A 25890-nucleotide genomic window follows, 5' to 3' on the forward strand; every position below is an offset into this window, starting at 1 on the left:
TAGCTGAGTGTCCTACTCAAGTTCAAGTAGTTCTTCATCACATGGAATTGTTACATATTGAATTTATTTGATCACAAGCACTCAAGAAGCGGTTTCATTGAAATCAGACAGGTACCTGTTTGCCATCTCTATACAAAATAATGGGGCAAAAAATTCCAGCCCACCTAGACACCCAGTTTGGGTATGTTGCACAACATCTAGACTGGCCATTCAGTCATCCACGATCAGTCATTGATGCATTTCACTTCTTGAGCAATTTGTCTGCACAAAACACCACATCACAGTCTTCTTAGTCAGTACCAGAGTCTTCGTTACAAGAACAGCCACAACCACAAGCAGAAATATGTACATGCAAACAAGCAGGGCTGGCAGGGGAATGGTATACAATACAAAAGCCGGATATATCAAGTAGAGGACATCATCCAGGGTTGAGGAAAGGTTTCGTTATAGGTGACATGGCAGGGGCGTACAAGATGGACTATGTTCAATGTAGTACAAGTACAGAGAAAAGGCAGGGCGGGATCAATGGACAGGAAGTCGGATGGTTTTCGTTTTCTCGGAACACGCTTAGAGAGGATTTCAAACGAGACTTGCGAACTGGAATGATGACAATCGGTCTTTCAATCGCAACACTAATATAACGAGAAATAGAGAATACTTATAACACACTTCATATGGAGAGGAGCGGGAGTTTTTTTTTTTTTTTTTTTAAAAAAAAAAAACTTTGGAGAGGGTGGATGAAGGGAATGGTTTATCTGTGTCTGACCTTAGGCCCGAGAGCGAGGAGTGCATCCTTACTGGGAGTTTTATTGAATCGGAAGGGAGAAGAGGCAGAGGATTGATTGAGGTGCAGAGGATTGAAGGGGAGCGGGAGTTTGTTTCTGGGGGGGAGACGAGCGGCGGTGGAGGAGAGGTCGTTTCCGAACAGGGAGGGCAAGACGAGATCATGATCGGCGGCGAGATGATCGGCAGCAGGGGAAGACTGGCGATGCGAGGAGGAGGGAGGATGGCAGCTGTCTTCAGGCTCGAGGGAGGACCGGAGGTCGATGGGCAATGGGTCCTTGGCCGTCTTGTTCGTCCAGCAGATCCTCTTGCTCGACTCGGCCGGCTGGCCATGGGCACTCTCTCGGGCGGCGCGCTTGCCCGACTGGTGTGTCGTCGCCGTATTCCCCGGTCGGCTCGGCGATAGACCTGCGGGGAGCTGGATCGTCGACTTGGAGACGTCCGGATAAAATTTCCCGCACCGGCGAACCGAGCTGGCCATCGATTGTCCTGCTCGATCTTCGATCATGTTCCGTTTCTTCTTCACTTCCTCCAACTACAAGCAAAGATGACCAGTCAGTCACATGCGCGTCGATCTGAGGAGGAGAAAAAAATAGGCTCACTTTTCCCTTGTAAACCGAATTAGCAGCTTTCAAGCTCTTGAATTTCTCGTGACTGTCTTGCAATTGAGCTTTCAGAGCAGCTTCGGTCGCCTGGAATCTCGCTTTCTCTTGTGCGAATTCAGAGACGAAGGATTGTAACTCTTCAGTTTCACTGACTTTTTTCAGATATTGTCTAGAATAAAAGAAGAATTGAGCTGGTTAGTGGTCTCCCAAGAGATTGATGAGAGAGACGCATAGAGAGAAGACCGACTCTTGAAGTTGTTCTCCCTCGCTCTTGAGAATCCGGTATTTTTCGTTCACCTTATCCAATTCAGATTTGACGCGCTTCTCATCTTGGCAGCGAGCAAGCCGTTCATCGTTGCGCTCCTTGCGCTCGATCCTGAGGTCCCTGGAACATTTAAGGAGGCGGTCTTCGAGTGCTTGTCTGGTTTCATTCGACGCCTGTAGGGTGCTGTTCAAGGTATCCCTCTCCGCTCTGAGCGCGGCCGGTTCGCGCGTGAGCTGCTGGATCGTTGCTTCGCGTTCCTGGAGGGTGCGCTTGAGCGAGGCGATTTCTTCCCGGGATCGTGCCAGGCGTGGGTCTGAGGCGGGATCAGTGATGAGTTGGGAGGAGCCTTGGTCGTCGATCTCGCGTTCGTTGAGCGAGTGGAGGGTGATGAGCTTTGCTTCCACGGTGAGGGACGAGCCCGATCTTCTGAGGCTGACGTTACAGCTCGGACACTTGGTGGAATGTCTGCGCGACAGCTGGCCCTCGTCCCAGGTGCGGATGCAGCCCCGATGGAAGACATGTCCACAGTTCGTGGCGACGACATCCATCCCCCCCTCGTCATCCTGGCAGATCGAGCAGGTGGGCAGTACGATGACTCGGGCGGAGGGCATCGTTCGTGGCTGGGGCGGAGATCTCTGCAGTCGCTGTCGGAAGGTGGGTTGGCGTGGTTGAGGCTGGCCGAGACGAGGCGTGGTGGGTTCAGGTTGCTTTTCACTCAAAGGACGACATATCCTTTCTGGCTCAGCCAACCCCACCCAGCCTCCCACAACAGCCTCAGCTGGGCATGTGACTTGAAAGGGGCCGATCCGCTGATATCCGGCCAGATACCACGGCTGTCCAGATCACCCTTCAGAAACGTCCCAGGATCCAGAAGGAGCCAAAGTCTTCTCAGCCACACGCAGTCTTATCCCCCTCTACCCACCTGACGTGTTGTTTTGCCCCTCCGTACAGGGGGGGGGGACTTGTGCACAACTCAAAATGTTGGCTGAGAACTTAAAGAAATCAGAAATGGCTGGGGTCAAAACATTAAGCACCAGTCCCCCTTAGCTCCTGTGGACCCAAGTGGGTCAGCTTTTGTGTGGCACTGGTCTGAGGGTGAGGGTGAGGATGAGGAGGTGGCAATCTATAAGCAATGCTGAAACAAGAGGGTGGCTCACAACACAATTTTGAGAAAAACAAAGGCCATTTTAAGCCCTTTTTGAACAACTTTGTTTTTCAAAAAAATAGTACACCAGGAAAAAAAAATAGTCACTTGATGGCAAGTGACATGATGCAGCTTTGGTTTCTGCTCCAGAGCTACTCCAGCGCTGCTCCAAGTCTGCTCCACCAGCACTTGTAGAGCTTGCAGGACTGCACCAGAGCACTCAATGTGGCACAGTCAGCTGATCCTAATTTTTTCCCAGGAACAGCTGATGCTCATCATAAGCTGAGCAGTAGGCATAGACTGAGCCTGGGCCAACCTGAGCATTGGCTGAGCCTGGGCCACAGCTGAGCATTGGATATTCCAAGCCTGAAACAAATCCAAGTGTCAGCTGGACCAAGAATATTCCAAATCTGAGCATCAGCTTAGCCAACAATGGTCCAAAGCTGAGCATCATCTTGGAAAAGGCTTGTGCAGAGCTTAGGATCAGCTGGGACAATACTGTTCCAAAGATTAACACCAGCTGGGCCAAAACTTTTCAAAAGCTGAGCATTGGCTGAGCCAATGCTGGTACAAAGCTGAGCATTGGCTGAGCCAAGGCTGTTCCAAAGCTGAGTATCAGATTTTTTGAGAATATTCAAAAGATTAATATCACCTGAGCCAAGGCTGTTCCACAGCTGAGCATCAGCTGAGCCAAGGCTGGTCCACAGCTGAGCATCAGCTGAGCCAAGGCTGGTCCACAGCTGAGCATCAGCTGAGCCAAGGCTGGTCCACAGATGAGCATAAGCTGTTACAGGAGTGGTCAGACTCAGAATCTGAGCATTGGCTGGGCCGAGATTTATCCAAAGCTGAAAATCAGCTGAGCCAATACTGGTCCAAAGCTGAGCGGAATAAAGCTGAAAATAAGCTGGGCCAGGACTGGTTCTGATCTGGGCAACAAAGCTGAGCATGAGCTGGGCACCAAAGCTGAGCATAAGCTGGGAGCTAAAGCTGAGTATCAGCTGACCAGAAATGGGGATCAGTGGTGCCCAGCAAAAACTGAGGATCTCTTGTGGGAATTCTTAAACTGGTTAGATGGTGGGTAGATGGTGGGTAGATGATGGGTAGATGGTGGATAGATGGTGGGTAGCCCGCTGGAGCTGGCATGATGTCACTTGTCATCAAGTGACTATTTTTTTTTCCTGGTGGTAAACTATCCAGATTTGGGTGTTCCTTGGCAATCACAACAAACTCTAGATTTGCTAAAAAGGTGTTCATAAAGGCCTTAAAATGGGCTCCAAAGTTTCTTCAAAATTCTATTATGAACCCCCTATTGGATTAGCTTCACGATTGCTATAAGGGGGGGTTGAGAGGACTCTTCTGGACACTGGCCTACGAAGCCTACTTGCGCGACCACTCTCGGCATCAGTCTTAGGATTTGTAGCTCAGCCCCTGGGGGCCAACAAACAGTCATCAAGCAGTAAAGAAACGGTCCATCCCATCATCAAGGAACCATGAACCGGCATGTTGGATCGAGAGCCCCCGTGCCCCTGACTCCGCTTGTGTGGAACGAGGGCCCTCATAGTCTCCCGCAGACAGAGGTATCTGGCCACGTTCTGGCTGAAAAGCGGGGGGAGAATCCGGCGGTCATCGATCTGCGCGTTCTGTTTGATTGAGAGGGCATGCGACTGACGATCGTCGGAAGCTGTTTTGAGTGGCCTGATTGATTCAAGGAAGAGTGGGGCATGTATAGCGATGTAAGAAACACATCATCAGGGCGCCCATGCGCACGCTACCGAAGTCCGGATGAGCATTGGCTGTCATCGTCATCTCGATTTGTTGGCGTAATCGGTTTGCCAGGCTCGTTGGTTTGTGGGGTATAGGAGATGTGTCTTGGTTGCTCAGAGGATCCTGAAGTGCTTCGATGGCTTAAAACAGAGACACGAGAAGGAGTAGGAAGCAGATTGTGCGCGCGTGTGTGTAGATATGATTGGATACAATCAATCAGGATTGGGACAGCAGAGAGAATGCTACAAGCTGTCTTGAAACCCAGCTACATCTAATAGCCCACCGATCAGGTGCAAGCTTCCGGTAACCAGGACTGAAGTGGGGCCAGGCGAGGTGTTTTGTCTGGCGACCTCGTCGACGGCTTGTTCGATCGAACTTGTGATCGTGACATTCTTGGTCGAATCCGGGAGCGACGCCCAAGCCTCGGCTATTTCTTGCTGGATCCGCTGGTCTGGATCTGATAGAGTGTCTTGGGCAACAGATCTAAGATCTAGTAGCCGCGCAAAAGGCCCACACAATCATTCCTGTTCAGCTCTTCTCATCGATTCGAAGCAAGGCAAGAAATCCAAATTTGATCATGCGAACTTACCACTCTTATACTTTCCGTCGGAGTACGTTGTATTGCTGGTAATGATCACCTGATCAAAAAATCCTCCTCGGGCGTTGCGAGAATGTTGAGATAAAGGCTTGACCAGACTTTTGAGTAAATCACGGGCCTTGCGACCAAATGTGCAATTGAAGATCAAAACTTTCTTGTGTTGAGCGGATGGGGAATAAGAAGGATTACGTGATGCTGAGGGGGTAGAGGATTCGAATTGTTGACTCCACCATTGCCCACACAACTCGAGACTGTCGACCGTATGAGCGCCGTCAAGAAACCAGGTGACGCCTTTCCGGGACGGGTCAACGATAGTCTGGCATCGACCGGGCCAGCGAGTGTTCATGATCCCAGCCTTGAGAGCGTCGGAAAGGTCTGGCTGGATGAGCTGCTGGGGAAGCTGGGGAAGCTGGTCATCGGTCCTCGCTGGCAACGTGGGTGAAGGGTCCGAGGGCAGCGGCGGTAGCTGATTCGAGGGTATCGCCGAGGCCGTGGTGTCTTGAATGGCAGGCGCATGTTGAGAGTAGCTTGGCGGCCGTCGAGGGGATCCGAGGAAGGTGTTCACCAGAGCAATCGCAAATGCCGCATTGTGTTTCTGATGGGAGCCAGCCAGACCTGGCAAATTTTGATCCCGATCGATCAGGAGATTGGTATAAGACGGATCAGTTGATAAGCTGACAATTGAAGAATCCACCTTACAAACTTACCAATTTCCAGTTCTTCTAGATCTGGGCGACGGGGGATGATTGTAAAACTGGAAGCCTGTTTTGTAAGTATTGTTGTGTTTAACGATGATCAAGTCAGTCAGCATCTTATTTGACTGAATCAACCACATCTCTCTCGACCATGCCATCTACCTTGAGTTCATGAGCTCTTTCCCTCAACACACCGATTGTTTCGGGGTAATGCTGCTGGACGGTCAAGGCCGGCACACCGGGCTTGAAGATGCCGCCCTTATGTCCAGCGATTTCAGCAATCGAGTGGCCGAGAACGTTGACGTGATCGATTCCGAGCGAGCTGACGCCAGTGACGATCGGCGAAGGGATCAGGTTGGTGGGGTCCAGCAGCCCGCCCACGCCGACTTCTAATACGCTCGCATCCACCCGTTCGGCTAGGAAGGTGTGGTAGGCCATGTAAGTCAGATAGCGGAAATAGGCTGGTCGGATCGGCAAATCTGTTCGGACAGGCTACAGAATGAGTCGTATTAACATCGTTAGGTAGGAGGGAAGTTGTATTTGGAAGTTACCAGCGCGTACCTCGCCATTCCCATCATCAAATCGCTCCCAAAGTTGCCAGAAGTATTTCGCAAACAGTTCCTCGCTGATCGGCTTCCCATTGATGCGAATCCGCTCCCGCACAGCGACAAGATGCGGAGAAGTAAACAAGCCAACCTTGGCCGACGGGTTGATGGTATTGAGCAGCGAGGAGCAGAAGGCCGCCGTCGACCCCTTGCCCTTGGTTCCGCTGATATGGATTGCGTTCAAGCCATTCAGGTCTTTCGGCTAGCTCAGTGGATCGATAGGGTCAGAACTCAAGCTCTTTTTTTTGGTTGCTTTTTCTTTCCCTCTGCTTCACGTACCTTGTAGCCCAAGCGACGGAGGTAGTAGGTCGTTTGGCCAAACACTTGTTCACTGGGCTGTGGCCCGGCAGCCTGGATTGCCGCCAAGACGCTTGCATTGGACTGCAGTGAATTCAATGCCAGAATAGCTTCCTAGGATGTCATGTCGTATCGATCGGATAAGGTGAGCGACCATCGGGTTTGCTCAATTCTGGCAGAGAGTAAGGACGAACGTCATAGCCTTTCGATCGATTCTCCGAAAACATCCTTCGCCAATAGACCAGGAGAGGAGACAGCCGGTGTTTTGTTGAATATCTTGAGGAAATCGACATCAGGCATTGGAAGCCGAGGGTGTGTTGGGCGGCCAGTTTCAGCTTGTTGGCGGGAGAAATTTGCCTCCCAGTCGCGCCATTCACAAGGCCTATACATTCGGCCCCTCCCATGTCCGAGAATGTTCAAATTTCATCCTCTTCTGAGAAGTTTGCCAGCCAGGGAATTTTCGAGGACTTGGACTGCATCAAGACCCGCTGCAATTGCCTATGGTTACGACCCACGCTAAGAAAGCTGTATTGTATACGAGAAGAAGAGAAGAAAACAGTTGTGTGGGCGGGAGAAGAGGAGAAAGAGATGCATGAACGAGACACCTAAACGACAAAACCAGAGGAAAGGAGGAGAGAAAACATGTGTGTGTGTACTGTTGTGTCCATGGATGATGATGCAATTAAGTCTCTTTATATATGTATGATACTATTGAACTACACGAAACCAAAACCAAAAAGAGGGAAAGGGGAAGAGATCTATAAAGAAAAAGGAGACCAAAAAACATCCATAAATATATAAATATATCTCGCTCGCGTGGTTCGTGTCGACGAGCGTCCCCTCATCTGGGCCCCTCCAGCCCACCCCCCAAAAAACATATACATTGTGCGTAAAAAAATGAGAGAAAGATGGGGTTCATGAGCTAGTTCGTGAGTGATTAAAGGCGAGAATTGGGACATATTGGGGGTTGATGAAGGGCTGGTTGTTGAGAGTGTTAGTTGTTGCCGGCGAGGATCTTGTCGATCTGGGCATTGATGAACGCCTTCTTCTCGTTCAAATTAGCACTGCCAACCGAACCAAAGGACGCGTAAGCAAAGCTGGGGATAGCCCTCGGGGAGAGAGAAAGAGGGAGACTTACTTAGGGAACCAGTGGTTAAGCGCGTCACGCACGGAGCGTTTCGTGATCTTCATGAGGTCCTGTTGAGAGAGATAGATCCTGAGCGTTTCGACGACCTGGTCGTCGGACGGGTCGGCGCTGAAGTTCTGCACCAACGGCTGGCTGGCCACCTGTTGCTGTGGGGCCCCCGCAACCGCCCCCGGATTTCCGAGCGGATTATAGCCCATCATCGCCCCGCCGCCAGGCCCTCCGCCCATCGGATTCATCATCATCATCGACGGCGTCCCGCCCATCATCATCGACGGGTTGCCCGGCATGATCCCGCCGGCTGCCCCCGGCATCCCAAACATACTACAGAAAAAAGAACCCACGGAACGTAAACGAGATTGAGTGAGTACGAGTGTGCGTGTGTGCGTGTGAAGGGAAACGGAAGCCCCGTCAGGAAAGAATCCTTACCTCATGTTGTGCGCATGTTGCATGTCTCCAGTCCCGCTGCCGCCCATCGGCATCATAGACGGATAACCAGGAGACATGAACATGCCCGGGGTAGCGGCGCCGGAGTTGGCGAAGTCCATCATGGATCCGCGAACGGAGCCGGGGCCGTGAGGCCCGGCGCCGTTGAAGACGCTCATAGCGGCGGCCTGTTGTTGCTGGGCGGCCCTGATCCCGGCGAGGGAGATCATGGATTGGTGCTGGTTGAGGCCGGGCTGGAAGCCGCCGAAGTCGTTGAGGGGAGCGAGCCGGTTGGGCCCGGCCATCATGCTCCCGCGTTGCGAGGGCGAGCGAGAATCGGATCGGTTGTAGGAGCCCGGCGCGGCCAGATTCATCCCGCTGGATCGATACATCGTCGAGCGGGGATGCCCGTCCCTGTAGTAGTAGTCTCCCCCGCCTTCCATCCCTCCTCCGCCCATCACACTCCCCCCAGCTCCCATCATGCCCATCGCGCCCATCGGTCGACTGGCCATGCTGAACCCTCCCACACTCTCCGGCCGACGCCCGTACCCGCCTCCAGCCCGACTCGACTTGCCATCCTCGTCCCACATCGCCGCCTGGTAGTCGCTGAACTTGCGTAAGGGAATCACCGACGGATCGAAGCCCACGTCGTCCGTATCCGCCAACACTTTCTTGTTCTTCCCCTCGCCAACGACCATTCGAGTGTTCCCCCACGAGAAATCATCGAAGTGCCAGAACGAGTAGATCGGGAGGAAGAAGGACCAGATCGGATAGGCCAGTAGGTAGATCAACAGCCAGAAAATCAGGCCCCACTCCCGCTTCAAGAGGAAGATGACCACTTGGAGGCCATAGACTGCTGCAATGATCACCAGGGAGACGATCGGGATCGCGGCTTGCTTGGTCGAGACAATCACGATCAGATAGATGATGTAGACCGTCGTCGAGGGTAAGATCACCGTCCCAACGAGATCCAACATCACAAAGAATCGCATTGAGAAACAACAGAATCCACACATATCTTCCAGGAACATCAACTCGCCCAAGTTGTGGATCGTCGAGTTAATCCATCGTCGTCGTTGGGAAAGTAGGACTGCCCATGTCTCTGGGGCGGCCGTCATAGCAGTGGCATCTGGGATAAATTTTGTTTTGTAATGCGGGAAGTGTTTCATCAAGAGTGTCGTAAAGAATCGATCCTCCCCAAGCGAGAATAAATTCTTCTTGTGCAAAGTCTGAGGGAGGGAGAAACCAATGATCAGCTTTTCAGTGGAATTCTTTTTTTTTGACAATGTTGAGGAGAAAAGGACATACATCGACGTGAATCTCAGCATATTCATCGATGATCAAGTTCGAGACGACCAACGGTCTACCCTTATCAGCCGAGCGAATTCTGTAGAGGGTGAAACAACCAGGAAGACAAGTAACACTACCGAAGAGGGACTCAAACGCCTTCGACAGATGATGCGAAATGTAATATCTACAAAAAAATAATAATCAGTGAATGTTTTGTTGTTAAGCAATAGATAAAAGAAAATAGACTCAACTCGTAGACTTGGATCATCGTCCACCACGAGACTTTCTCGTTCGACAACTTCGTCTCTCCACAAATACCAATGATTCTGCCATCGTCCGAAGCCGCAGAAACCAAGCGATTCAACGCGTCAGGATAGACCTCCGTGTCAGCATCGATGGTGAACAAGAACCTAAATAACCCAAAGACACATCAGAGCTGTGGTTTTGGATGGGTGAATGTGGAGGAGGGAGAGAGATGAAGACGGACTCGTATAGCTGGGGTTCGACGCCGATGACGTTCTTGATTTGGTGGCAGATCTCCAGTTCGAGCGGACACATAGGGGCATCGAAGTGGATGCGATTGAGGAACCTCATGAGGAGGATCTGGGAGTCCCGTTTGCCGCGATTGCCAGGTTTGGAGCGTTCGGAGGGTTTGCCGACCTTGACGACGACGACGTAGGGCACCACGTGGCCGTCGACCTCGTACAAGCCCGAATAGACTTTACCGTAGTTGAGTTGCTTGGAGCCTTCGGAGACCGACTGGAAGAGCAGCGGGTCCGGGTCGATGGCCGGGTCCACCCCCAGCAAGTCGAGCACGATCCGCGGCGTCGGCTGGTCGTTCCCTGACCCGATAATCATCCCGTCACAGATCACGAAGATCAGCTTGCGCTTGTCGTCGTACTTCAGCGTCGCCAGCGAGTCGATCGTCTTCCGCAACGACTCCTCTCCCTCCGTGTAACACGGCACCTGACAAATCACAAACTTGTCCCGTAGCTCGGGCATCCGCTTCGTTCCTAGCTGTAAGGCCGCTATGAACTTCGCAAATACCGCCGCCGCGATCAGGATCGTGAAGGCCAAGAGGATGTAGTTGGCTACCGTGCAGCGGGGGCCCTCCCTGAAGTCAGTGTCGCCCAGGTAAAACATGTTCCTAAGACAGGCTAAGGAGGCAGACTTTTCGGCGTCACCGAGGGGCAGCGCATTGACTTCTTTGGTGATGTCTTGGCCGGGTTGTTGCTGGAAGAGGTCGGAGATCGACTTGTCAATGTACTGGAACTGAGGGTTCCGATTTTGGGTGTTGTACGTGTAAAAGTAATCCGATAGATCATAGACGCCACCATCGTAGATCCCAATCGAGCGGTTATTGGCTAATCCAGAGATCAACTTGTGACCATAGACGATCGGGCCTTTATAAAAGTTCGTCATGAATGGCAAGAATTTTTCCGTATACCATTTATCGTTGCCGAGCGCGGAAGATTTGACGACCTGGGCGGACCCAGAGACGTGGACTGCATTGGGGACGGTAGCCGTCCAATTTTCGAACTGGATGTTGACTGTATCCACTTGGACGTTGGGACAGGCCAGCCTCAACGGGACTGGAAAATAGTTCGTTAGATCTTGGCCGGCCAGAGACAACATATCCGAATTCGTCACAGGTTGGGCGGTGATATCCGAGTGCTGTCCCTTCCAAAACTTCCCAAGATCAAACACCTGGCCTCGAACTCCGACGTAAAAGTCACTCTCTGTGGCGTGGTATCCTAACTCGGTCGGAGTCCACGCTTTGGCAAGATTTGGACACATGATCTTGCCCAATCCCAAAATGACAAACCTTGAAAGAAGAAGTGGTAAGCCATCTCTCTCTCTCTCTCTCAGAATCAAAGATTTAGATCAAAAACTTACAAGACGGCACCACACATCAGGAAGATGATCAAACAAAGGGCGACCTTTTCACGCCAAGCCATTTGAATGTCTGGGCGTTTCATCCTGCCCATCGTGCTCAAGAAGAAGTTGGGGATGTAAAAAGTGAGAGACCAGACGATGACGACCCACCACATCCTGCCCCTACTCGACTCGACCTCTTCGAGGGTCTGGTTCTGGTCAGTTTTGAGGAGGACGTCATCGGTAGCCCCGTCACGGTTGGTGTTGCCGTCGATCTGGTTGTGCTTGATCAAGCCGACATCCATGTAGCGGGCCTCCTTGTTGAGCATGACCTGCTCCTCGGGCTGCTTCGATTCCCACTCGGAGCCCCAGACCCGACTCTGTGCCGGTCCATCCTGGTAGCTCCCTCCGTGAGGGAGCTCGGTCTCGCCACCAAAGCCGGGTGATTGGGGGATGTTGCGCTCGGCCTCGTAGCCGGAGTGTGGGCGATCGTCTCCACTACCGCTGCCACCAGTGACCAGATGCTGATAGGATCCGCTCCCGCCTCCGCCAAGATCACCCCAGCTGTCTAGCTCGCGGGGGCTGCCTCCGGGGATATCGACCCCAGCTAGATGTCCTGCAATCGGTCGAGGCTGGGAGCCCGCCGGGTGATCGGCCAAAAGTCTCTCCTCGAGCGATTGGAATGCGGGGAGGGTGAGCCAGACCCGCGATCTGCCGATCGCAAAATCTTTGTTCTCCTCGAGCCCCAGGGCCGTGGTCAGTTGTCGACGTAGATCCGAGGCCTCGGTGCCCTCGAGCCTGAAGCGGATCGAAAACATGGTGAGGTCGAAGTCGAAGGGATAGTCGACCTGCTTGCACGTGATCAGGTCTGGGATTCTGAAGGCTTCGAGCTGATGTTCAACCCGGACAGGGTCCCAGTCATTTGCATAGAGCTCGTCGTTCGGCTTGAGGTTGAGGACGTGCCATACCTGACACTGGCTGAAGTGGGAGATGAATTGGGAGAGGGTGGCATTGAGTTGGGAGAGGGTGGGCTGGACGACGGATGTGTCGATGAGGGCGACGGTGGAGTCGAGGGGGGCGCCTCTGGGCGAGCCAGGCTCGAGCGAGATGTGGGGATGGGTGGGTAGGATCGGACTTGGGCGACGGAGGGGGCTCGAGGAGACTTGGGCGGCTACGAGCACGCTAGGGTCGAGAGGATGTCGATCGAGTGCGAGGGATGGCCCCGAGAGTAATCGAGAGACAAAGCTGTCGGTACTGTTACGGAGCAGGCTGACAAATTCGACGTCGACCAGCCCGAGATCGGCTTGGATGATCCCGGTGGCGTCGTAGCTGACCGGGCCGGACCAATGTTGGATGCCGAAGACGGACTGGGAGGTGGAATGACTGGGACGGGAGATGAAGCTGGGGTGAGAGGCAAAGTGGGAACGCATGCCATCGAGCACATCGTTATCAGCCTCTTCCATCGTGTTATATTTGCCCTTACGCTGCGAGTTGGAGGTCTTGGCGAGTCCACCGATGATCCCACCCGGTTTGCTGTCGGCCTTGCCACCCAGCAGACCGCCTCTTAACATCTCTAGACGAGAGGAAGAGAAATCCTGGGAGTCGATCTTGGGGATCTGGATCCCATCGGCGGCAGCCCGGGAGCTCTGCTGGTCGAGGTGTTGGTGGCTGAACCAGGTGTGGATGAGTTCTGTCTGGTAGTTGATACAGAACTCCTCGTAAGCCGATGCACCAAAGGATTTAGCGCGGCCGAGGAGGGTGTTACTCCGCTCGAGTTTCTTGATCGACTGACGACGGGTGGGCAGGTTGTTCCCGGAGCCGAGCATGTCAGCCAGTTCCTCCGAGCGGCCCTGAGGGCCTGGGGAGTCGAACTGGAGGATGCTCGAGCCGCCCTGAGCCTGGAGCTCGTTGATGAACCCATCACCGGGGAAGAGCTTGTGGTTGGCGGTTTCGACGACATAGGCGACGAGGACGCCGTAGAGTGCGTTCGTGAAGTCGTCCCGCTGCTGGACGGCGGCCTCGGGTCTGAGGAGGACGGTGACGGTCTCCTTGCGGATGTATTGGATCCGATTGGTGAGCACCCGGGCGAGATCGGGCGAGGGGAGCCCGAGTAGCTCGGCGACCAGCTCGAGCGTTTCGGGGTTGCTGACGGAGGCGGATTGGTCCTGGAAGTCGCGGGATTGGCTGAGCTCGAACTGGATGTTGCCGAGGAGGAGGATGGCTGAGAGGAGTTTGAAGAGACTGTGGATGTGTTTGGGTTTGAAGGCGAGGGATTTGAGGGCGGCTTGGAGCTCGTCGAAGCCGATGCGATCGGCGTCGGGACGATCGGGGGTCCGGTAGCAGGACGAGGAGGCGAGGAGGTCGTAATGGGAGGGGTCGGGGTGGAGGGCGAGCTGGGTGCGTTGGTCGGCGGGGATGCCGGCGAGCAGCTGGTAGAAGACGTCGAAGGTGCGATCGTGGGAGGACTTGAGGGGGATGCGGAGGCGGTTGCGCTCGAGGCCGAAGACGAGCAGCTTGGCGCCGGCGAGATGGAAGAGGTTGTCGAAGTGGAGTTCGAGGAGGGAGGATAGCCTGGAGGCGCTTGGGTTCTGGAAGGTCTTTGCGTTGGAGAATGCGCTGAGGAGGGTGAAGAGGTGGGGGATCTGGTCTGTGAGTTTGAGTGCTTGGGAAGACTGGGAGGATGGGCCGAGCGAGTTGAGCTGGGAGAGTCTGATGAGCTGGTTGGTGATGAGCTTCATGCTGGTGGTCTTACCCGATCCGGAGAATCCGCTGGATGTGGACTGGCCGAGTCAGCAGGGTTGCTACCACACAGAGAGAGAGAGAGAGAGGGACTGACGAGTAGACGATAGCCTGGGTTTTGGCGGTCCGTTTGAGGGCGTAGGATACATCTGCGGCCAGTTGGTAGAGGTGAGGGGGGAGGGCGTTGCTGGTGTTGTTGAGGTAGGCGTGTGCGGAGTGGTCGCTGGTGTCCTGGGTGGGCCTGAGGGGGTTGATGTGGAGCAGGATGGAGTGGCCGATGAGGATGTCATGGAGCTCGGCGCGGTGGCGGGCATGGAGGATGGAGAGGATCTCCTGGCTGTCGGGCGTGGTGAGCTGGCTGAGCCTGGTGGGCTCCATGGCTGGTTTTTTGTGGTTGATGGAGAAGAAGAGAGGGAAGAAAAGAAGGAGAAGGTCGACGAAAGTAGGAGATCAGCACAGCAGCCCCCGCACACCCCCCGCACCCCCGCGCACCACCCGGAAGGAGCCCCCCTGCACAGCCGCAGCCCCCGCCAGCGCGCACTCCACCCCCATCTGGACCGACCCCCCGCCCACACTCCGGATCCCATCCCGGATCCAGAAGACCCGCAGCCCGGCCTGCAGGGCGGATTCACAGCAGGCCTTCACACAGAAGTCCCCTGCCAACCCTGCATAGTTCATCACAATCAACCAACGCCCAATCTCCGAGCTGCCCTTCCGCGGACCACCTACCAGCAACGAACACATTCCGCACACCCAGCGAGCCCAGAAACTCATCCAGCCGATCAGCACCATCATCCAGGAAGGCCGAATAGTTCTCCACGTCCGGGTGGATGCCCTAATTTACTCATCATCAAGAGTCAGTCTAGTGCATCCCACGATCAACAACCGAGACAGGCTCACCTTGTGGATCACTTTCACCGTCCGGCCCTCGCTCTTCAATCGCTCGAGACGCTCTTGGATCCCCCCATCCAGCTCACTCCCCTTCGTCCCTTGAACCTAAAATATTGCATACAAGAACCCATGAATACATATCTATCCCCCAGCTGGGAAACACTGTCAGCCATACACAATGGTCTGGCCAGAGATCGATCGTCCTTGTTTGCACTTCTAGTGATGATCCGCCTGGCTCGCCGTCCGATCGTCCAGCCAGATCAGTGGTCAGCTGGGTGAACGGCTGGGCTTGGTGGGTCGAGGCGAAGGAGATATGCCCCGGCGGATGGAAGTCCTAGTATCAAACACACAGAATTAATTCCAAAATGTCTTCTATTTAAAAATTCATGAGGAGATTAAACGTGCCATGCTCGCCACAACTGCCTTCCAGCCCAATTCCTCGTCATCGAGCAGGCCGTAGACCGTCGCCAAGATCTCCCCAGCAGACCCGACCGCAAGCGCACCCTCGTCCGACACGAAATCATGCTGGATATCGACAAGCAGCAGGGCCGAGTTCGACAGCTCGACGTCTAGTGGCCCATCACCATCATCATCATCATCATCTCCGATCGAGGTCTTCTTCTGCGCCGTCTGATCATCCATCATCTTCTCCTCGGCCATCGTTTTAATCGTTATAAGAGATGATAAGATCGTATATGTATAACTAATACTGCTGCACTTCCTAATTTACCCGGAGAGCCCGAGCCTGGTGCCACCCGAACACCTGCCCCGAACGTATTACAGGGTGCCCCGGCCCGTGCAGGGCTCGGGATGGCCCCGGGAGCTCCCCGGTCACCGGGGTATCTTTTTCGCGCAGGAAAGCAAAGGCCTTGGCTGAGCTTTGTCTGTCTTTCTGGTGTTGAAATAGTATATCAAACCACTCAACTATCTATGTAAAGAGAAACAAATTTACATGTTGAAATAAAATCACGAAAATACAATTTTCTTTACTACATTTACCACACCTGCATTCTGTTCACTTGCCACTTGTACCACTAACAAATCAGATACATCCCACACGCAGGACTTTCCTACATACAGTTGCCCATGGGCAAACACAGGGCTTTTTGAAACAAGTGCTACACGCTTCATACTTTGGCCATGGCATTTGTTAATGGTCATAGCAAAAGAAAGGGCTACGGGAAATTGATACCTATAAAACAAAATTTTGACATATGAATCACCCTGTGTAAAAGAGTACTCTTTGGGATTGTGACATTTTTTCCCCTTGAGCGGACCAGTTAGAATTTGACTGCACAAAGTGTTTTGATTGAATTTCAGTAGAAATAAATGGGGTAAGATTTGCGCAGGCATGGTGGCATTGTGAGAATAAAAGATGGTGAGTAGGTAGAAATGACCACTATCTGCCTCCTTCAAGAATATATGTGTCAGGGCTGAGTGATTATTGGTGTCTTGGCTCCACACTGCTACTTTCCGCTAGCCTTCAGTGCTCCTTGGTGAGCCTGATCTGTAGTGTAATAATTTGCAAGTGAATAAAGCTCCGCACTCTGCAGGCACAAATCCGCAATAGTAATCCCGTAAGCAAAAGATAAGGTCACGTAAAACTCTCCCAATACTCTAGTACATCCGTAAGTTGTAAGTACAATAACAAGTAGTCCGTAAGATGATCAAAAAGAAAATAGAAGATAAACCATGAACCTCCCCCCCTTCCTTCCCTCCACATGCATCTCCATTCCCACCAGATCCCGCAGATCCAACACTTTCCCGCACTAGTCCGTCAGCTCCACCCAATTTCCCACACATCATTGTCCCAGACTCCACTTATCTCCAACACTTGACCTCCCACACCCTCTGTCTAGCCCCTGTCAATCAGTCTCTCACCAACAACTCCGCCCCAGTTCCACCCGCTTTGGCTGCCTTGGCTCACCTGCTGACGCCCCGCTGCTACCAGTCCACAAGTGTAGTCCGCTGCAGTCCAGGCCTGTCTTTCCGCTCCAGTCCAAATATTTGATCCGTGCATTCCGTCCACGTGCAACTTTCCATAAGCTTTCTTAGCATGCTTTCTGAGATCATCCTCAGTGCTTATGTCACCAGAATGCACTCTGCGCTCAGCCGCTCTGTGCATTCCCGCCTGCACTGCCTCCAAGTTACCACGCCTGCCCATATAAATCACCACCACCAGGAAAATTCAATTGTCACTTGACGTCAGGTGACATCAGGACAGCTCCTGCGGGCTCTCCAACCTGTCTGTTTCTAGAGAACAAAGAGTATGGGTTTATGAGAAAAACTCAGCAAACCTCTTGTCTCAGTGCTTGCACCTCTGGGCACAGCTCAGCGGGGGTGAGATCAACAAGCTGAGGATGTGCAAACCAGCAAGTCATAGCCTTGATTGAGAGCAAAATCTTTATCTAGTCATCCAAAGTAAGCACTACACATGCTGGATGGCCGGCCGCCCTTCCCTCACACCCTCTGGCCGGCCATCGCAAGCACTACATGTGCTGGATGACCGGCCGCCCTTCCCTCACACCCTCTGGCCGGTGTAAGACTCAAAAGTGTTCCTGAGAACCTTTTGCTGAATGGAGAAGGGGATGATGGAGGTGCAAACTCTGCCCTTCTATACTATCAGGTAACAAGACCCACCAAGGTAAGCTTGGCAAGTTTAATATGGAGTGATAGGGTTGGTTAGTTCAAGATGAGCTTGTTGATGACACTGAATAAATTGCTGTTATTTTTAATGTAAGGGTTGTTATGTATGTAGGTTGTTAAGTATATGTAAGGTGGTAAATGTAAATGTTGGGGTGACTGTAATTGGTGAGTGATGAACTGAGGAGCTGACAACTGGGGAGGAGAGAGCTCCTTATATAGACAAAAGTGGAGCCCCAGAGGGCTTGTGGGTTAGGGTTTCAGCTGATCTGGACAACAGGGTGAGGGATTTTAGCTGGTGGGAGTAGATACAAATGATGTCATACTGTGTCAGGGGTACATAAATGATGCCATAAGAATGCAGTAGGGCCGCATGAAGGCTGCGTAAAGTGACAGTAGGCTGCATGAGTTGACAGGTGGATGCAGGGGGTGCATAAATGGAGTCTGAGGCTGCAGAATCAGTGTGTGATGACATCATAATATGGAAATAGAAGAGTACTTGATACTATGTGATGACTATAGTCTGATGGGGAGATGTATGCTTGTATCCTGTGATGTGTATAAGCATGATACTGTGATCCTTGACTTGAGGCTTGTGACAGGCTGGTGACTGGGTATGTTGAACGTGTGATGGGTGTCCCGTGTCCAAGGAAGTGTAGGTTCCAAACCAGAGGGGCTCCAGTGACGCTGCCAGTGGTGACTAGGAGTAAAATTGGCCGTAGAATCCATTTCTGGGGTCCATTTGATGGTATCTTGAGGCCTATTATGAGTAATTATGTGACTTAGAAAAAACTTTTTATTTTTCCACTTTTCCGTCTACCACACCGGCCATTGCAAGCACTACATGTGCTGGATGACCGGCCGCCCTTCTCTCACAATTTCCGGCTGGCCATCGCAAGCACTACACGTGCTGGATGACCGGCCACCCTTCCCTCACACCCTCCGGCCGGCCATTGCAAGCACTACACGCGCTGGATGACCGGCCGCCCTTCCCTCACAAGCACTATGCTATTGGGCCGGTCATCCACACGCTACATTACCGGAATGACCAGCCCCGGTTCCTTCAGACACACTACACTCTCGGCCGGTTATCACAGGCGCTACACTGGCCGGATGACCGGCCCCGGTGGGAAGACATCATCGGTGCTGATGGAAGCACACCCAAACAATGTCCCATCCCAGACCAATGGCCTCAAGCACTCAACAGCATCAGTCCATCTCGTTCCCAGATGTCCTCAGCTTGCTCAGGAAAGTGGGCTGAACCCTTGAAAAATGCACCACAAATGTAAGGACCATTGCGTCCATATCTTGATGATCGGCACAGGCCGGCTATCGTTGATGACCGGCACAGGCCGGCTATCGTTGATGACCGGCACAGGCCGGCTATTGTTGATGACCGGCACAGGCCGGCTATCGTTGATGACCGGCACAGGCCGGCTATTGAGAGGGCACAACCCCTCTTGATGACCAGCACAAACCGGCCATTGAGAGGACAGACACAGAGACAGCCCTCTTGATGACCGGCACAGGCCGGCTATTGAGAGGGCACAACCCCTCTCGATGACCGGCACAAACCGGCCCTTGAGAGGACAGACACAGCCCTCTCAATGACTGGGACCAACTGGTCATCGAGAGGACACATCCCCTCTCGATGACCGGCACAGGCCGGCTATCAAGAGGACACAACAATCCTCTCGATGACCAGGACAGACCATAGCGGTTGTCGAGGGATACATCTCTTGATGACCAGTCTGTGCCGGTCATTGAGAGGCCAGGTGTGTCCTCTCAATAGCCGGCCTGTGCCGGTCATCGAGAGGATGGGTGTGTCCTCTCAATGACCGGTCTGGGCCGGTCATTGAGAGGGGATGTCCTCTCGATGACCGGTCGGTCCCGGTCATAAAGAGGGAGGATGTTAGCCGGCCTGTGCCGGTCATTGAGAGAGTTTGTGTCTGCTCGATGACCGGTTACTCCCGTTCATTGAGAGGGCTGTCTTTGTCCTCTTGATGGCCGGTCTATGCCGGTCATCGAGGGGAGGGCTGGTTTTGGAGTGCCCCGGTGTTCACTCCATATCAGCCTGGAGTGCCGGGTTGTGCACTCCAAATGGGGGATGGTTTTGGAGTGAACCATCCCCCACTCCAAAAGTGGCTGAGCTTGCTGAGCTGCGCACGGATGAGCGAGCTTTGTTGAGTGGTTGGTCAGGCTAGCCGCTGAGTGAATGGGCACTCATGCTCACTTAAGTGCATAGCAGGGTTGCGAGAAGAGCGGGCTGGATGCAGCTTTGGAGCTGCACCCAAAGTTGCACAATGTCACTCAACGTCGGGTGACTATTTAATTTTCCTGGTGAACAGTGTGAAACCTTGAGGCGTTGGCCATAACATTGATGGATGTTGAAGTAGACAATGAGGAATTGAATAAAACTTCTCTATTTCCGAAAAGAGAGCCAGTTGCGAGGACAAATCAGCAACAGTCTCCACCAGTACAACAACCGCGTAAAAAAAGATAAATGGAATCTGCAGCTCGGCCAGCGGGTACACCTTATCTACACCGGGATGAGTGTTCTTCAGTGAGCACCTGCACATTGGGAAGGATTCCACCATGGAGCAGTCCGTACCTGCTAGCCAAGGAAGGCTGCTCCAGGCAGACAGCAGCTATGTGTATTGGCTGGCCGGACAGCGGAAGGTGTCTTTGCTCGCCGGGCCCGGGGAGAATATTGCTCCTTGTAATTCACTTGGCTCGCCGGGCCCGGGGGGAATATTGCTCCAAACAATTCACCAGCTAGTCTACATCCCGGCAATCACCTGCACATATGCTTGCCAAGAATGATTCATTCCCACCGGGCAGAATCCTTGGCACTTGTACATGCTTGACAAGGAGACTGGCCATTGAATGGAGTAAACACTCCCTTCAATGGCCAGTCCGACTGCACATCTAGAGGAGGAGAGTCCTCTTGATGGCCACTGTCTTCTCCCTTTGATGACCTATTGCATCGGCGGCCATCAGGAGGGGTAACTGAAGGCTGAGGAGGCATTCTCGCACCAGGAAGGGGCTGGGTGGGACAATCTTTGCAAGATCAGCATGTGCGGGTTCTCAGGCCCTTTTTTTTAGCAATTAAAGAAGTTTTATTCGGGGGTGCGTAGACAATGCTGACATTTTTCCTTCAAAGACAAGCCATCACACAGGATTTGGTCCAGACTCCATAGGAGCCGGCGTTGTGGTGCTCCATTGGCGTGACAATGCCAAAAGCACATTGCAGAGGTATTGAGACAGCATAGATACAGCTATCATTCATTATAAGAGGAGGAAGTTATATATAATACAAGCAGTGTATGTGTTGATGGGAGGAATGGATTCATTACAGATACAGACAGATGGATGAGGGATAGTGTTAGCACGGACGGAACGGCAGACTAGGATCATGTAGGATGGACGGCGTGATCAGGGATGGAATGGAGGACCATGACTAGGTAGGATGGCAGGGAGGTGGAAGGATGTTATCAATAGAAGAGGTGGAAGGTATTGGGAGCACATGTCTCAACCAGGAATGGAAGGGAGGATGGTGTGGTGTATCAAGTAAGGCAGTGTTATAAGGGTATATTACTTGTGTAAGGGTATATTATCTTTATAAGGATGGTATATTACTTTATAAGGGTCTAGGATTCAGTATGATGGGATATGGATGTAAGTATTAATTAGGGAGGAGGAAGAAGGAAGGATGGAGCAAGGTGGGAGGAGAGGCTTTGACCCCCAATATTCTGGATGGAAGAAGGCAACAGCTGGACATGCAGGCATATGGTAGGTTACGGAAGGTTGTTTGGGTCACCTAGCAACACATGATATCATGCAGTGCAGCATATGCAGGCAGATAAGGTGTTCAAGGAGCCTGCCTGCAGAATCAATTACATCATTCTTTGGCAGGCAGTGCAACACATGCATATATTGCTGTGCAACTGATATCCCCTCCTGCAGAATCCATTACCTAATTGTTTGGCAGGCAGTGCAACACATGCATATCTTGCTGTGCAACTGATATCCCCTGCAGAAAATAGCCCTCACAAGGAGTTCCCCTGGAGCTAAATTCCCTCACCCTTCAATATATAAGGAGGCCTCTTTCCCCCCCTCATCAGATCTTTTCCCCATCAGCCTACAGAGGTTTGGTCACAGTGGTTAGTTTAGTTACAGTGGTAGTTTAGTGGTATTTTAGTGGTAGTGGTAGTGTTAAGTTTGAGTCAGTAGTAGTAGTAGTAGTCAGGAGCTCTAGTAGTAATTAAAGTGCCTTATCAAGAGATTGTTAAGGAAGAGATTATTACCAACTTCATCAACAACAATTATAACAAGTAGTAGTAGTGTAGTAGCAACCAGGAGCTCTGGTATTGATTAAAGTGCCTTATCAAGAGATTGCTTAAGGAAGAGATCATTACCAACCTTCTCATCAACAACCCAACATCAACAACAATTGTATTTTACATAATTGATCCCACTGGATTACATTATCCCTCCAGCATCAGAAGTTGTAACAGATCTGCAAGAATAGTGATTTGAGGAATCTAGGTCTGATAGAGATTACTATACAAAAGTAAGATCTATCTTGGAATCAGCCACATCTTTATAAATATTGATTACAAGACTCTTAGTTATTTGCATAGTACCATTAGAGGGGCAGGTCTTTCAAACCACCCGTAAGTTGTAATAGCCTTTCAACCTATTAGCAATTTATTTCCCCCTCAGAGGATATTTTCACCAAATAAACATTTAGTGTCCCACAAGAGTCCCTACAGCGTAAAAACATTGAATTGAAGATTGTACTGCAGGGGGTGGATGTGGCCGCTGCGGAATACCCATGAAACTGCAGCAGGAACTTTGAAAAGTTTGTTTAGACCAAGTCTAGGGCAATCCAGAATGTAGGTGACTGAACTCTCATTTTAGTGAAAGGCATTGTGGTATCTGACGTGTAGTATGATGTAAGAAACATTCAAAGGGGGAGGGACCAGGGTGTGATTTTGAAGGGGTGGCCACAAAAGACCAGTTTAGTTTGCACACTCGGGGTGTGGCAACACATTTGTCAGCATTGACGGAGGTGTACATACTACCAAGCTTTTGATGGATGTGGCATAGTTGAAAATGCTCTCAAGCAGTGTAAAGTGGGGGCCCTTTTTTTTGGAGCACCATTTAATCCTTGTTTTCTTGGGCAATGGAGGATGTTCAAGAATCATATTTGTGGTCTCCAGGGACTTGGCATCAGGGGGCTGATAAGAAGGATCATGGATGGAGTAAAGATTGGTGATAAAAGTGTCTAGATCTGTTACAAGGATCATTCAAACATTGAGTTTCCCTGAGCCTATCATAATCTTTTTACCAGTGCTTGGTATACCATCTACTAGAACATGAATCCAGGCATATCCAGGTGGGTAAATTTCCGGAGAGGGAGGGACGACTACCTTCAAAACGTTGTTCTGCAGATCAGCCAGGGTTTCCATCCTGACCAGACGAGAGTCCATATGCACGGAGTGTGTTACTGATGAAGCAGAGGAGGTTAGCAGTTGGAAGTTTTTGAGTGATAATGAAATATTGAAGAATTAATCACCAAATCCCAGATCTAGCAAGACAGCTTCAATACATTGCTTGGAGAAGTCCAGCCCAGTTCCACCAAGTTTCAAAGTAATATGCTCGTTATAGTTTGCGATGCGTGGAAATTCGGAAATGACTGGCCGAGATGGAGTATTTAGATACGGGGGAAGCAGCCATTCGACTCTGTATTCAGTTGGATACTTCTGGGTTGTAACATCTTGGTTTGGATTGCTTCCGGCAATCATTATTTCCCCACTAGGAACTAACGTAGCCACTGAATGATAAAGTCGAGGGATATTTGAAGTCGGCATCCCTTGTGAGTTAAATCGCTGTCCTATCGTCGCAGTAGGATCGTATAGCACGGGTGTAAAATTTGGATTGTCAGCGTTGGAATCCCCGACCTTATCGTCCAAATCGCCGTAACCAGAAACCCCCTGTTGGACATTTCGAGATCAATGCTGTTGAACAGGATTTCAACTTGGGGTTTCGTGACCAGTTGTGGGTTTTGATACTCACAGTCTTGGCACCATTGACAATCAAAACCTTTCCATCTGGCATCATGATTAAGTCAGGCATAATTCTTGGGCTGGGCATCTGCTCTACCTTCCATCCTTCTCTTATCCCAGAAGTGGTAAGCACCATCCTAGCACATTGAGCACTCGCCGGATCAGATACCTTTAGAGCAGTAACCGGTAGACGGTCATCTAAGTTTGTTCCGCCGCAAACTAAAACCTCGGGTGTGTAGCCATTCAGAGGAGATAGGGGTAAGAGGAGGCCTGAGCCCGTGAACGGATATGTAACTCGAACTCCGTTAGGAAATGGCGGAAGTGGACTTTCCGTGTTGGTTTTCCAGTTGTAGAGCATCGCATCATTGTTGGCTGCAATGAAAATCGTCTCGGGTATCGGAAGTACAATGACGATAGGGAACAAATTGGTTACCAAGCTTCGGTTTAGAAAAGGCGAATAGATTTCAGATTTTGAACTGAATGCAAAGCTTTTGGGTGGATAATATTCAATCGTCGGATTGTTAATTGTGACACTATTCCTGTTATTTCAACAAGATAGGATAGAAATACTGTGAGCGAATCCCACACCACTGCCTGGTAACGGAGATATTATGATCGCTTTACCTGAAGGCACCCTCTGTACTCCCGCCAACAATTATGACACTGCCATCTGGGAGACGAGCTGAGGTAGGATACCAACGTGCAGTGGTTAGTTTGATATTGTCGTATTCGTTGATGGCACATTTGCCATCGTCGCAAGGCGTGTAGAACCGAATGGACTGGAGACCATTGGTATCTCCAAATTCGGCTTTTTCGTATTCAGGCGTGTCGCCCCCTATGCTGTTGTATTCGTGAAAGTGCGGGGAGAAGTTAGATATCATATGCTTGAGGTTTATTTATTTTTTAATTAGCTTTTCTCACTTGAGCAAAGTGCCGTTGCTTAAGTAGCTCCCACCAGCACAAAATGAGTTGGACTTCAAGCTGAGTGGCGTGACTTCATCGGTCTCCAAGTTGTACAACGCCGCCCAGGCCGGGCGACCATTGATCATGAGTGGGTTGTGCTCAACCTATGCACACGTCAGGCGAGGGAGAGAAAATGGTTATCAACACCAGGCCATTGCTTGCAAAAAGTTTTGCATTTGAAAACTATAATCAAGAAGTCACGATTACCTTGTCGATAATAAGGGCATATTTTTCGCCTACAACCGAAATCTGTTGTGCCGAAACGCCTGTCGTTCCCTTCAGCAAGAGCGACCAGCTTGGGGTCGAACCCCTCTTAAGCCTAGCCGTTTTAAGGAATTCCTCATTTTGAGGGAGGAAGTTGGAACTTGGACGGGTCTCTAAAGCAGAGTATTTGGCCAAAGCTGAATTTTCTTTGGGAGCGTCTCTCTTTCTTGCGGAAGAATAATATGATACCGAAGAATTACCGTGTTGAATTTCTGGAAAGGGCCCAAATCGACGCCAAAGGAGCGAGATAGAAACTGCACTCAGGACCAGCAAAACGAACGGAGAAGAATATGACTTCGGAAGCATAGCGAATGTGATTGAATTCGGTCGCAGGTGGAGAATTCACAACCAAGGAACATTTACCAGGATGAGATGAGCTAACGTGAGGCATTTTTACTCCAGACAAGCCGATAGACCAAAAAGTAAGCGGCCATCAGGATCTGAGGAAGGACTCTCACGGCTCATTAGCTCACCCACCCGCCCTCACGGCCAGCTAGGGGAGTCCTTCTCCTCACTCAAGTGTGAACATTCAGTACTGCGAGCGTGTACAGCCTCTCCGTCTTATGGAGTGGGGAGAGAACTGAAGGTCCTATCTGCTGCGGAAGGAGGGACTTGATTCTAGATAATGTTTTATTGAAACCGCGTCACGTGAGACTTGGTTGTCCTGAGTTCTTATCACAGGTGTTGCTCCGCGACCAGGGCTGCTCCCCCACCCGCTCAAGCTCGAGCTTGTGAAACTCCATAAAATATTATGTGTCCTATGGGAGTTGAACCCATGTGTCTTATATCCATGTCAAGTGTACTAACCACTGTACTAAGGACACTTGG

At 51.4% G+C, this 25890-nt stretch overlaps 5 protein-coding genes across 5 annotated transcripts; all 5 read right to left on the minus strand.

Moving 5' to 3' along the window:
• Positions 1-751: 751 nt before the first annotated feature.
• PtA15_5A239 (uncharacterized protein) lies at positions 752-2264 on the minus strand (the record flags this gene model as incomplete). Its single annotated transcript, XM_053168978.1, has 3 exons — positions 752-1318; positions 1386-1557; positions 1636-2264. 3 exons carry the CDS (start codon positions 2262-2264, stop codon positions 752-754), a joined length of 1368 nt encoding a protein of 455 aa, XP_053020221.1.
• Positions 2265-4803: 2539 nt separating this feature from the next.
• Positions 4804-7160, minus strand: PtA15_5A240 (uncharacterized protein; the record flags this gene model as incomplete). The annotated part of the gene is made up of 7 exons (XM_053168980.1): positions 4804-5051; positions 5151-5774; positions 5867-5921; positions 6017-6346; positions 6416-6661; positions 6739-6870; positions 6951-7160. 7 exons carry the CDS (start codon positions 7158-7160, stop codon positions 4804-4806), a joined length of 1845 nt encoding a protein of 614 aa, XP_053020222.1.
• A 590-nt stretch (positions 7161-7750) lies between these two features.
• PtA15_5A241 (uncharacterized protein) lies at positions 7751-14608 on the minus strand (the record flags this gene model as incomplete). The annotated part of the gene is made up of 8 exons (XM_053168981.1): positions 7751-7820; positions 7895-8224; positions 8330-9222; positions 9635-9800; positions 9868-10026; positions 10104-11441; positions 11513-14260; positions 14328-14608. 8 exons carry the CDS (start codon positions 14606-14608, stop codon positions 7751-7753), a joined length of 5985 nt encoding a protein of 1994 aa, XP_053020223.1.
• Positions 14609-14680: 72 nt separating this feature from the next.
• On the minus strand, positions 14681-15781 carry PtA15_5A242 (uncharacterized protein; the record flags this gene model as incomplete). The annotated part of the gene is made up of 5 exons (XM_053168982.1): positions 14681-14886; positions 14960-15065; positions 15131-15226; positions 15297-15455; positions 15542-15781. The coding sequence occupies 5 exons, from the start codon at positions 15779-15781 to the stop codon at positions 14681-14683; spliced, it is 807 nt and encodes a 268-aa protein (XP_053020224.1).
• A 7556-nt stretch (positions 15782-23337) lies between these two features.
• On the minus strand, positions 23338-25453 carry PtA15_5A243 (uncharacterized protein; the record flags this gene model as incomplete). Its single annotated transcript, XM_053168983.1, has 6 exons — positions 23338-23763; positions 23846-24374; positions 24460-24675; positions 24757-24902; positions 25006-25274; positions 25339-25453. The coding sequence occupies 6 exons, from the start codon at positions 25451-25453 to the stop codon at positions 23338-23340; spliced, it is 1701 nt and encodes a 566-aa protein (XP_053020225.1).
• Positions 25454-25890: the final 437 nt, after the last annotated feature.

This window comes from Puccinia triticina, chromosome 5A (genome assembly GCF_026914185.1).
Source record: "Puccinia triticina chromosome 5A, complete sequence".
Taxonomy (NCBI): Eukaryota; Fungi; Basidiomycota; class Pucciniomycetes; order Pucciniales; family Pucciniaceae; genus Puccinia; species Puccinia triticina.